This window comes from Bufo gargarizans, chromosome 4, assembly GCF_014858855.1.
Source record: "Bufo gargarizans isolate SCDJY-AF-19 chromosome 4, ASM1485885v1, whole genome shotgun sequence".
Classification (NCBI taxonomy): domain Eukaryota; kingdom Metazoa; phylum Chordata; class Amphibia; order Anura; family Bufonidae; genus Bufo; species Bufo gargarizans.
In genome coordinates this window covers 389,557,494-389,570,922 of record NC_058083.1, presented here as the reverse complement: position 1 = coordinate 389,570,922, position 13,429 = coordinate 389,557,494, and the positions used below count along the sequence as shown (strand labels likewise).

At 45.0% G+C, this 13,429-nt stretch overlaps 1 protein-coding gene across 1 annotated transcript in view; it reads left to right on the top strand.

Moving 5' to 3' along the window:
• The window catches only part of GALM (galactose mutarotase), a 68,364-nt gene extending 55,541 nt beyond the window's left edge, over positions 1-12,823 (top strand). Inside the window, exons 6-8 of the mRNA XM_044290323.1 lie at positions 3,412-3,547; positions 4,663-4,837; positions 12,591-12,823. Of these exons, the coding sequence (XP_044146258.1) occupies positions 3,412-3,547; positions 4,663-4,837; positions 12,591-12,668 (389 nt within the window). The 3' untranslated portion in view covers positions 12,669-12,823. The remainder of the gene's footprint in view (positions 1-3,411; positions 3,548-4,662; positions 4,838-12,590) is intronic.
• Positions 12,824-13,429: the final 606 nt, after the last annotated feature.

Below are 13,429 nucleotides of genomic sequence, written 5' to 3'. Positions count from 1 at the left end.
AATTCGGATCGTCAGCTTTGATTCGCTCAAGTTGCGATGCTTTCTTATGACTTAAATTCTGTTTGTATTTTCTTGTCTCTGCCTACTCAGCTTGGTGGGACACTGTCATAGGGACTTTCTACACTGTGCTGTGTCTGATGTTTGCAAATGTTATTGGTTCCTTTTCCTAATCTGTTCACCAGCTTGCCTTAGTACTTGCAAGTGTTCCATGTTCCAAGTTCTTAGGGCAACCAAATACATCCAGTTGACTTTTAAGTCCCCCATACACATTAATATACAGTATTTTCAGGCGTTCCCCCCCGAAACTGTAATATGTATTGGGCGCTCCCAACTCTCCCTCGATAAGTGATGTTGGGGAGAGAAGGATTGGGAAAAACTGTCTTACTTTTCCTGATCCTTTTGTTCTCCCAGAAAATAAGCTGCCACCAGATGTGTTGCAGTGGCTTTCTCCCTTCCATTGATAGCACATACATGCTCAGCCAAACTGAGAGTGTAAATGTATGTATGTGTGTGTGTGAGTGTGTGTGTATATATATATATATATATATATATATAAATATATATATATATTGTGGCAATGTGAAAAGTGATGTGTGCGGTAAAGCCTTGGAAGGGGTGTATATCTCACCCAGGTTCCTCAACTGGGTGAGGTAAATAAGATCCAGGATGGTGCTGGCTTCAGCAAACATAGCTGCTGAACCTATTTTTCATTAGTGGTTCATTTCTGGATTTTATTAGACTGGGTAAGGTAGGTTTGTTAGTGGGACCTCCCCAGTCCACCCCATTCCAGGGCAGTTTTTTTTCCCTAGCCTGAGTGATCTATTCTCCAGGTGTAACCACCTGGGATCGTTAAGGGGAAGTAAAAGCCCATCCCAGACTGTCAGTCTGGGGAAAGGGAAGTGACCTTACAGAGAGGGAAGCATGGAGGCTTATGTGGTCAGAGCCAGGGGGGCTGAGACCGTGTGGCTTAGAAAAGCTGAATCTCTTCCCCGTGTAGGCTGACCTACTGAGGCTTGGCGCCTGAGACCCTGTATTTAGAGGTGAGTCAGGGAAAACAAGGTTGTGTTAGTTAGGGCCCAGACGGGCAGGAGTTTATTTTGCATTGTTTTGTTTGTGATGTGCCACAATAAAGCAAACTTTAATTCCCCAGCAACGTTTCGGCCTATTCAAAGAGGCCTTTGTCAAGCTATACAACAGTGCAATAAACAGGGTATATATACCCACAAGCCAGTGCAATCACATGGTACAATTAGTGAAATCACATGGTATCAAAATGGTACTCTGTCACATGACACCTTTACAATAAATTCAAATGGAGTCAAATGTATTTATTGTAAAAATGTATTTATTGTAAAGAGTGTCATGTAACTGAGCACCGTTTTGATACGATGTGATTGATACCATGTGATTTCACTAATTGTACCATGTGATTGCACTGGCTTGTGGGTATATATACCCTGTTTATTGCACTGTTGTATAGCTTGACAATGGCCTCATTGAGTAGGCCGAAACGTTGCTGGGGAATTAAAGTTTGGGGTCTTCACCCTTTCACGATAATCTGGAAGTGCTGCCTCGTTTTTTGGAAAGTATATATAGTACAGACCAAAAGTTTGGACAACCTTCTCATTCAAAGAGTTTTCTTTATTTTCATGACTATGAAAATTGTAGATTCACACTGAAGGCATCACAACTATGAATTAACACATGTGGAATTATATACATAACAAAAAAGTGTGAAACAACTGAAAATATGTCATATTCTAGGTTCTTCAAAGTAGCCACCTTTTGCTTTGATTACTGCTTTGCACGCTCTTGGCATTCTCTTGATAAGCTTCAAGAGGTAGTCACCTGAAATGGTTTTCACTTCACAGGTGTGCCCTGTCAGGTTTAATAAGTGGGATTTCTTGCCTTATAAGTAGGGTTGGGACCATCAGTTGCGTTGTGGAGAAGTCAGGAGGATACACAGCTGATAGTCCTACTGAATAGACTGTTAGAATGTTTATTATGGCAAGAAAAAAGCAGCTAAGTAAAGAAAAACGAGTGGCCATCATTACTTTAAGAAATGAAGGTCAGTCAGTCCGAAAAATTGGGAAAACTTTGAAAGTGTCCCCAAGTGCAGTCACAAAAACCATCAAGCGCTACATAGAAACTGGCTCACATGCGGACCGCCCCAGGAAAGGAAGACCAAGAGTCACCTCTGCTGCGGAGGATAAGTTCCTCTGAGTCACCAGCCTCAGAAAGCGCAGGTTAACAGCAGCTCAGATTAGAGACCAGGTCAATGCCACACAGAGTTCTAGCAGCAGACACATCTCTAGAACAACTGTTAAGAGGAGACTGTGTGAATCATGCCTTCATGGTAGAATATCTGCTAGGAAACCACTGCTAAGGACAGGCAACAAGCAGAAGAGACTTGTTTGGGCTAAGGAACACAAGGAATGGCCATTAGACCAGTGGAAATCTGTGTTTTGGTCTGATGAGTCCAAATTTGAGATCTTTGGTTCCAACCACCGTGTCTTTGTGCGACGCAGAAAAGGTGAACGGATGCCTGGTTCCCACCGTGAAGCATGGAGGAGGAGGTGTGATGGTGTGGGGGTGCTTTGCTGGTGACACTGTTGGGGATTTATTCAAAATTGAAGGCATACTGAACCAGCATGGCTACCACAGCATCTTGCAGCGGCATGCTATTCCATCCGGTTTGCGCTTAGTTGGACCATCATTTATTTTTCAACAGGACAATGACCCCAAACACACCTCCAGGCTGTGTAAGGGCCATTTGACCATGAAGGAGAGTGATGGAGGCCAGGTCATCTGGCGCAGCACCCCACAGTCACCGGACCTGAACCCAATCGAGATGGTTTGGGGGGAGCTGGACCGCAGAGTGAAGGCAAAAGGGCCAACAAGTGCTAAGCATCTCTGGTAACTCCTTCAAGACTGTTGGAAGACCATTTCAAGTGACTACCTCTTGAAGCTCATCAAGAGAATGCCAAGAGTGTGCAAAGCAGTAATCAAAGCAAAAGGTGGCTACTTTGAAGAACCTAGAATATGACATATTTTCAGTTGTTTCACACTTTTTTGTTATGTATATAATCCCACATGTGTTAATTCATAGTTTTGATGCCTTCAGTGTGAATCTACAATTTTCATAGTCATGAAAATAAAGAAAACTCTTTGAATGAGAAGGTGTGTCCAAACTTTTGGTCTGTACTGTATGTATATATATATTGAAAAAGCACAACAATATATATATATATAGTCAAGATAGCTTTTTTGTTGCGACAAGTATAATACTATACTTGTTGATATATTCTTCTCCTTTACAACTGTGACTTGTGCAGACAGATGCTTTGAATTTGCTATCTCGCACAACATGCACTTCAGGGTTCCTATTTTTATGTTTAATGATTGCTACAGGAGAGGTGGTGCCGGTTGAAGGAACCTGCTTTGACTTACGGAATCCTGCTGATCTTGGGAGTCAGATAGCGAAACTCAAAGGAAATGGATTTGACCACAACTTTTGCTTGACTGACCATCTACACTGCTGTTCAAGGTAAGAAAAAGGTATTTCTCACAGTACACACTGTTCCTGTTTTCTCATCTCTCACTTTTAATAATCAAAGGGTTTGACCCATATCTGAAATTTATGACATATCCTAGCGAAATCCATAAATGTTGAGAAGTGTGGGTCCCACCTCTGGGACCTGTTCCTGTTTCCAGAATGGGGGGGGCCCCGAATTAGCATGCCTGAAAGGACACAAACAACTATTTGTATGCAGAAATAAGAAAAAAATTATTTGGGTGGGAATATTGTGTCTTGGGATTCCACTTCCTATTCGTCAGCACACACTTTTAACCCCCTTAGATGCCACGGTCAATTGCAACCACAGCATCTGAGTGGTGAAATCCCATGAGTGCTACGCACCCCCCGTGAACAGATCAAGGGAGCCGTTCTGGTGCTATGGCAGCATTGGGCCTCTTGATGGCTTTGAGGCCTGCCACGACAAAGTTCCTATGGAGCCCTGCCTATGACAGAGTAATGGGAAAAAAATAAAAAAAATATGGCAAATTTGCCATTTTTCTTGTTGCTTTTCCTCCCAAATGAAATTGAATAAGAAGTGATCAACAAGCCATTCACACTACAAAAACGGCTCCCACACAGCTCTGTAGACTTAATTATAAAAAAGTTATAGGGGTCAGAATACAGTGATACAAAGAAAATTCAGTTTTTTTTTTAAAAGTATTAACAGAAAATCTGCAAAAAATTGGTATCGCTGTAATTCTAATGACCCTGAAAATAAGGATAACCTGTCAGTTTTACCGCATAGGGAACGGCATAAAAACTAAACCCATAAACTATGGTGAAATTGCGTTTTTTTTTGTTTTGTTTTTTCCCAAGCCCATTTGGAATTTTTCCCAGCTTCCCACTACATTGTATGCAATATGAAATGGTCCCATTAGAAAGTACAACTCGTCTCACAAAATACAAGCCCTCGTATGAATGGAAAAAAAGGTATGGCTCTAGGAAAGCAGGGAGTTATGTTCCAAGGCAAGAGGAAATGATAGATGATGATTCTGAAAATACATTTTGTAATTCCATTATTCAGGTTGACGTGTTTTGGCAAAAGGTTATTATATCTTTCTATATGCCTGCCCTATTTATCACAGAGTATATCACAAGCCAAGTGGCAGAGTGCTCACAATCCGTACAACTCAACCTGGGGTCCAGTTCTACACTGCTAATTTCTTGGATGGATCTCTTAATGGAAAAGGAGGAGCTGTATATCCTAAGCATTCTGCATTTTGCCTTGAGACTCAAGCGTGGCCAGATGCAGTAAACAAGGTTAGTTTATTTTCTAGTGAATAACCGCATATAACATATTCACATTGTATAATTGGATGAAATGTGGTAATATATGCCAGATGGGGAAATAGTTAAAGGGGTTTTCCTACCATAAACATTTAACATGTGTCCACAATATAGGTGACAAATAGTTGATAGCTGGGACTCCTACAGTCACTTGTAGGGTTGAGCGAACACCTGGATGTTCGGGTTCGCCGAGTTCGGCCAAACTTCGCCGCAAAGTTTGGGTTCAGGACCCGAACTTGACCCTGAACCCAAACCCTATTTAAGTCAATGGGGACCCGAACTTTGGGGCACTAAAATGGCTCTAAAAAAGTCATAGAAAAGGCTAGAGGGCTGTAAAAGGAAGCAAAATAGGGGTAAGAGTAGGAAAATTGCCCTGCAAACAAACGTGGATAGGGAAATGAATGAAAATAACATAGAATAAAAAAAAAAGGTTAAAAACAATGATCTTGAACTAGGAGGCGGAGTAGGTGGAAGCGGTGGTGGAGGAGGTAGCCAGCACTATTTTTGTAGTGTTTTTATTAAAAATTTTTATAAATTTGGGAAGACCACAAAACATTAGGAAATATAAAAAAGAAAACAAAGAGAAAGTGCGCTGGAGTCTAACTATGGCTGGGTGCGGCTGGTATACTTGTCTATTCTGCACAAGGTACGGACAAGTTCTATGAATAAAAAAATGAATAATATTTATAATATTTTTCCATATCAGCTGGTGATGCTGGTTGTTGTGGCGTGCTGACAAAGCTTTTCCACATCTCGGCCATACTAACCCTCTCTTCTGAGGTGCTGGCGGTGCCCCAGCTGCGTTCGCGACTTTTTCCTCCTCCTGCCTTTGCCTTGTGCTTCCACTGAGCCCCCGGTGTCAGGTGGTAATGCTATCAGCAGCGTGTCTATCAGTGCGCGCTTGTACTTGCGCATCTTCTGATCACACTCCAATGATGGAATTAAGGACGGTGGCCACCCAGTAATCAGCACTGGTGTGGGCAACTCAGCGGTCGTTGCGCAGGCACTGCAGCATGTAGTCGTTTATGTGTGCCAGGCTGCCCAGAGGCAACGACAAGCTGTCCTCTGTGGGAGGTGTATCGTCTGTGTCCTCTGTATCCCCCCAGCCACACTCCAGAGATGCCCCATGAGCTGCTTAGGGTGCCACCCTGCTGTGAACATGGTTCCTTCTCATCATCCTCCTGCTCCTCATCCTCCAGAACTGTGCCGTGGCTGGACAATTGTGTACCTGGCCTCTGTTGGTGCAGGAACCCACCCTCCGAGCCACTTGTGAATGACTGGCCTGATAACCGTGGAAATTATCCCTCTTCCTCCTGTGCCACATCCTCTTCCATCATCGCTCGAAGCATTTTTTCAAGGAGACATAGAAGTGGGATAGTAACGCAGAGGACTGCGTCATCGGCAATGGCCATGTTGGAGTACTCAAAACAGTGCAATATGGCACACACGTCCCGCATGGAGGCACACTTGTTGCGTGGTGAAGTGGTGCTGTCCGGAGAGCGACTCACCCGTGCGTGCTGCAGCTGAAACTCCACTATCGCCTGCTGCTGCTTGCACAGTCTCTCCAGCAGCAGCAGGGTGAGAACGCCGATAGCGCGCACAGATGGACCGCACTTTCTGAAACAGCTCAGACATATCGGGGTAATTTTTCAGGAACCTCTGCACCACCAAATTCTGCACATGCACCAGGCAAGGGATGTGCGTCAAACCGGCTAGGCCCAGAGCTGCTACGACATTTTTTCAATTATCGCACACCACTTGGCCGGGCTTGAAAATCAACCACACATCGCTCTTTTGTTCCATGCCCGTCCACAGCTCCTGCGCGGTGTGGGGTTTTTCCCCCAAACAGATGAGTTTTAAAACAGCCTGCTGTCGTTTCCCCCTGGCTGTGCTGAAGTTGGTGGTGAAGGTGTAACGCTTAATAGATGAAGGGGTGGTAGGGGAGGAGGAAGAGGAGTAGGAGGAAAAGGCAACAGGAGGCAAAGCGAAATTCCCAGCTATCCTCGTGCGCCAAACTGCTATCCGCCTCAGGCCCAGTATGCACGTATTGGTGGTTATGTGGACCTTGCCAGAGATGGCGTAGCGCAGAGGACACCTGATTTTGTCCGCCACTTGGTTGTGCAGGGAAGGGATTGCTTGCCTAGAAAAGTTGTGGCGGCTGGGAACTACATACTGTAGGACAGCCCCGCCATAAGTTTTTTTAAATTCTCCATCTCCACCAGACGGAATGACAGTATTTCAAAGGCCAGGAATTTAGAAATCCTGGCATTCAGGGCCAGGGATCACGGATGGGTAGGGGGGTACTTCCTCTTTCTCTATCTCTCTAGTGTTTGGGAGATGGACAGCTGAACGCTAGTGATGTCCCGAACTATTCGCCGGCGAATAGTTCCCGGCGAACATAGCTTGTTCGCATTCGCCGCTGCGGGCGAACATATGCGATGTTCGGTCCGCCCCCTATACATCATCATTGAGATAGGAATTTGGGGTTTTCATGAGCTGTATGCCAAAATCATCAATATTAAAACAATAAAAGGCTTGAACTACTTCAGTTGTGTGTAATGAATCTAAAATATATGAAAGTCTAATGTTTATCAGTACATTACAGAAAATAATGAACTTTATCACAATATGCTAATTTTTTTAGAAGGACCTGTATATTGCAGTTGTCTGGCTGCCCGTGTGTGAGAGGCTGCAGGCTCAGTCATAGACAGCACTGTGTGCACAGTGCACACCATTCATACAGGGTGTGACAGAAAATACCTCGCAGATAAAAAAAAAATATATTTAATATTTTTCTGTGACATAATCACATTTGCAAGCCCACACATACTGTATACTGCTAGTGTCTAGGCCTGCACTCATACTGTTACAGGGTGTCATTCACTCAAATACCTTGCAGAAAAAAAATTGGTGTTACGCTGACCAGATGAGGAGGCAGTAGAGAAATGTCCTGCAATCCTCGGTGGCGGAAGGACATGCGCCAAACTGCTATCCACCTCAGGCCCAGCTGCCACTGCATTTACCCAGTGTGCAGTTGGGGTGATATAATGTCCCTGCCCGTGCTTACTGGTCCATATATCGGTGGTTATGTGGACCTTGCCACAGATGGCGTTGCGCAGTGCACACCTAATTTTGTCCGCCACTTGGTTGTGCAGGGCGGGAATGGGTCACCTGGAAAAGTAGTGGCGGCTGGGAACCATGTACTGTGGGACAGCCACCGCTATAAGATTTTTAAAAGTCTCCGTCTCCACCAGATGGAATGACAGCATTTTAAAGGCAAGGAATTTTGAAATGCTGGCATTCAGGGCCAGGGATTGCGGGTGGGTAGGGGGGTACTTCCTCTTTCTCTCCAGTGTTTGGGAGATGGACAACTGAACGCTTCCATGGAACATTGTGGAGATGCTTGGTGACGGACGTGGTGCGTTGCTGCCACATCCATTGTCACTCCAGAGGGGGAGGAAGAGGCTGAGACTGCAGCAGAAGAGGGACCAGGAGGAACGTGAGATCTTTTGTGGTTTTTGAGGTGTTTACTCCACTGCAGCTTGTGCTTTGCATTTAGATGCCGGGTCATGCAGGTGGTGGTCAGGTTTAGAACATTTATGCCTCGCTTCAGGCTCTGATTGCACAGTGTGCAAACTACTTGCGTCTTGTCATCAGCACATTGTCTGAAGAACTGCCACGCCAGGGAACTCTTTGGAGCTGGCTTTGGTGTGCTCAGTCCCTGGGTGCGGTGGGCAGTAGCAGGCGTACTGGCTAGAGGACAGCCACTCTGCTTTTGCACACTGCTCCCTCTTTTGCTGTGCGGCTGGTGCTGTGTGAACACCACCTCTTCCTCCAAACTGCACACGTCACTCTCATGACCTTGATTCCATGTGGGGTCTAGGACCTCATCATCCTCCACATCATCTTCCACCCACTCTTCACCCCTGCCCTCCTTGCTGGTCTGCACACTGCAGAAAGCCGCAGCAGTTGGCACCTGTGTTTCGTCATCATCAGAGATATGCTGTGGTGGTCCTCCCATGTCCACATCCTGAAACATAAGTGGTTGGGCATCAGTGCACTCAATCTCTTCCACTTCTGGAACAGGGCTATGTGGATGGCCCTCGGAAACCCTGCCAGCAGAGTCATCAAAAAGCATTAGAGACTGCTGCATGACTTGGGGCTCAGACTGCTTGCCTGATTTGCAAGGGGGTGAGGTAAAAGACAGATATCCATGGGCTGCAGGTGTCAATTCTGCGCTTTCAGCAGGGGACCGGGTGGGAGATAATGTGAAGGAACTAGAAGCACTGTCAGCCACATAATCTACTACCACCTCTACTTGTTCTGGCCTCACCATTCGTACACCGGTATTCGGGCCTACAAAATAACTCTGAACGTTCTGACGCCAACGTGCACCTGAGGAAGGTGTTTCATTTGGGCGCATAGCTGGCACAGATTGACCACGTCCTCTCCCTGCAACAGAAGCTCCACCAAACCCAGCAGCACCACGACCAGAGCCACATCCCTTATTTGATGCTCTCCTCATTCTTTGAGGTCACCCACTGAACTAACAGTCAGATTAACTATATTATTTTCCCTGTGATGTATGCAGTGCAGGTGTACTTCACGCAATAAATGGGTATATGACCCCACAAAAAAATCGCACTAACACTGTCCCTCACTTCAGCTGCCTGCTTTCTGTCCCTTCACTAATCAGAGCTGATGGGCGGTGCTACATGTGATCCAGCTTATATAGAGGCTGGGTCACATGATGCACTGGCCAATAACAGCCATGCCATTAGTAGGCATGGCTGTGATGGCTTCTAAGTGCCCACAGCTTAAAAGGTTGTCGATTGGCTGCCCTGCCGCCTTTCAACAAGCTTTATTAAATGCCCAAACACCGAACTCGAACCCGAACCCGAACTTTTCTGGCAAAGTTTGAGTTCGGGTCCCAAAAATCGTAAAGTTCAGAACGGACCAGAACTTTACAGTTCGGGTTCGCTCAACACTAGTGTCTTGACATTGTTCTCTCTAAAACTTTGTAGGTAGTGATTGGGGCAGTTAGGGACATGGGATTTGTTCTCTTCAAACCAGGTGATCCAAAACAGTAGCAAATAATGTGTAATAACTAGCGAGGATATTTAATGGGTTTACATCCTTGGATTCTAGGGCAGAGAATGGATTCATATTTTCAACCCTGGTGATCTAAGAGTACTTTAACGCTAGTGTGATTCTTTTCCGGTATTCAGTTCTGTCCTAGGGGCTCAATACCGGAAAAAAAAAAGATCAGTTTTATCCTAATGCATTCTGAATGGAGAGCAATCCGTTCAATATGCATCCAGATGTCTTCAGTTCAGTCACTCTTATGGTATTTGGCCAGAGAAAATACTGCAGCAGGTATTTTCTCCCTCCAAAATTCCGGAAAACTTGCCAGAGTGCCGGATATGGCATTATTTTCCATTGAAATGCATTAATGCCAGATACGGCACCAAGTGTTCCGGAAAAACGGATCCGGATCTTCACAACGCAAGTGTCAAAGTAGCCTAAGGCAGTGGAGGTGTTAATGCATATATCTGAAGTGATGTAGGGCAGAAACATTTTACTGACGTCATCTCTGGAGGTTTAGGTAAGTAAGGATGTTAATGTCTGCATCCCTGGTGGGTAGTGTTGAGTGAACTTGTGGTTTCAAGTTCAGTGTACAAGGTTCGGGTTATCTAAGAATTTTGTTATGGATTCCGCTACCACGGACCATAAGAAGTCCGTAACGGAATTAGATAACCCGAACCTTGTACGCCGAACTTGAAACCACAAGTTCGCTCAACACTACTGGTAGTCTAGCGCAGAGAAATGCTTAGCGATACCATCCCTGGTGGTCTAGGCCAGTGAAAATGTTCATGCCTGCATCCCTGGTGCTCTAGAGCAAAGAAATGGGTAATAATACAAGCCCTGGTGGTCTAGGGCCACAGTAAAAAACAAACAAAAAACAAACAACAACTTGGGACGAGAGGCCATGGTCTCTTACAGTCTAGCAAATATATACTTTAAAGTGGCGTAAATTAATGCTTAAATAAACAGTGATATGAGGGGCTGGAGATGTGTCTAATTTGCACCTCTTAGGCCCCTTTCACACATGCGAGTATTCCGCGCGGATGCGATGAGTTGAACGCCTTGCACCCGCACTGAATCCTGACCCATTCATTTCTATGGGGCTGTGCACACGAGCGGTGATTTTCACGCATCACTTGTGCGTTGCGTGAAAATTGCAGCATGCTCCTCTTTGTGCGTTTTTCACGCAACGCATAGAAATGAATGGGGTTGCGTGAAAATCGCAAGCAAGTGCGGATGCGGTGCGATTTTCACGCACGGTTGCTAGGAGACGATCGGGATGGAGACCCGATAACTATTATTTTCCCTTATAACTTGGTTATAAGGGAAAATAATAGCATTCTTAATACAGAATGCATAGTATAATAGCGCTGGAGGGGTTAAAAAAATAATATTTTTTTTTTTAACTCACCTTAATCCACTTGCTCGTGCAGCCTGGCTTCTCTTCTGTCTTCTTTTTTGCTGTCTGTAGGAAAAGGACCTGTGGTGACGTCACTCCGGTCATCACATGGTCCGTCACATGATCTTTTACCATGATGATGGCCCATGTGATGACCGGAGTGACGTCACCATAGGTCCTTTTCCTGCACACAGCAAAAAAGGTCCTTTTCCTGCACACAGCCCCTCCAGGGCTATTGTACAATGCATTCTGTATTCAGAATTCTATTATTTTCCCTTATAACCATGTTATAAGGGAAAATAATACAATCTACAGAACACCGATCCCAAGCCCGAACTTCTGTGAAGAAGTTCGGGTTTGGGTACCAAACATGTTGATTTTTCTCACGTGCGTTCCAAACGCATTACAATGTTTTGCCCTCGCGCGGAAAAATCGCACATGTTCCGGCAACGCACCCGCACCTTTTCCCGCAACGCCCGTGTGAAAGAGGCCTTAAAGTTGTTGTCCGAGTTAAATAAAAATTATACTGACCACTTCTCTTCCAGGCCATTTCCAGCGTTGCGCTCTGGTCCTGCAGTCTTGATGTCTGACACAGCAGGTGACTGTGCAGACAAGCACTAGTGCCAGCAGTATATAGGATGTGACTGCTAAGGCCAGTTATAACAAACACCGCTGGAGAGGACCACAGAGTGACCCTGGAAGTGGAAGGGGAGAAAAGTAGTTAAGGCCCCATTCACAGGACCTTTTTTTTCTCTGCATGCGATCCACGTTTTTTGCTGACTGGATGCGGACCTATTCATCTCAATGGGACCACAAAAAATGCAGAATGTACACTGTGCTGTCCACATCCGTTTGTCTGTTCTGCAGCCCAGCAAAAAGGATAGAACATGTCTTATTCTTTTCCGTTTTGCAGATAAGAATGGGCTTTGTTACAATCGGTCCACAAAAAAAAACAATGTCACACGGACGTCATTGGTATTTTTTACGGATCCACGTTTTGTGGACTGCAAAATACATATGGTTTAATGAATGCCTCCTAAGTATCGTTTCTTTTGTTATTTTCTCACAGTTGGCAGCTGCTGCCCGAGTTTTTTTTGAACTCTGACAACCCCTTTAATAAATTAGGAGCATCTCATATGATAAACTCACCCCAAAGTGTATTAGAAAGAACTTTTCATGATACGGTGCAGTCCTTTGTCAGATATGATATACTGTAAATGCTTCATGTCTTTTTATTTACAGCCACAATTCCCAAATGCTCTTCTGCATCCAGGAGAGGAGTATGACCAGACCACCTGGTTCAATTTCTCTGCGCAGTAAATGCACTTTTACCGTATAGCAGTGGTGGCCATCCTATGCCTTCTGCAGCTGCTGGAGAATTGTGTCAACCTGTCCTCCCGATACTGATAAAGACGTATCTAACCATTTAGTTATATATACACTACTGCCAGAACAATAAATGGTCGTCATAAAGATTGTCTGTGTCTCTGACTCTGGGTGTTCAACCAAACAACATTTAGGCCTATAATGAATCCTCTCATTATCCAGTGTAAAATGAGAGCAAACATGTAAATTACCCAACATCACAAAGATGGCTCCTTCACTTCCAATGTGCCTAGTACTGTGGCATCTGCACATGGGTACAAAGCACCCACATACACTAAGCTTCATTATAGAAGTAAGAGGAGGTAGGGGTAGATCACTGTGATTCTAAGGCCGAATGCACACAACCATGAAAAGCGGACATGAGCGGTCCGTGGTATCCCCGCCTGGCGTCATTGGTTGCTAGGACGCCGTGCGCTTAGTGCCGCCGCTGCAGTACAGTAATACACTCGTCTGTTGAAGATTGGCAGTCTTCTCCTTACTTTTCTCCCTAGAAGAGAACTGCCAATCATCAGCAGATGGGCAGGGAGAGCGGGAGCTTAAGAAGCTCAAGAGTGACATACCAGTGAAATCAGTGCATCTCACTACTTGATGCTGTCCTCGGTGAGTTCAGCATAAGATTCACGACAGGTCCTCTTTAAGGCGCAGTTTTGATATTAGAACCCAAAAAAAAGAGTAGAAGTAGAATGGGCCATTTA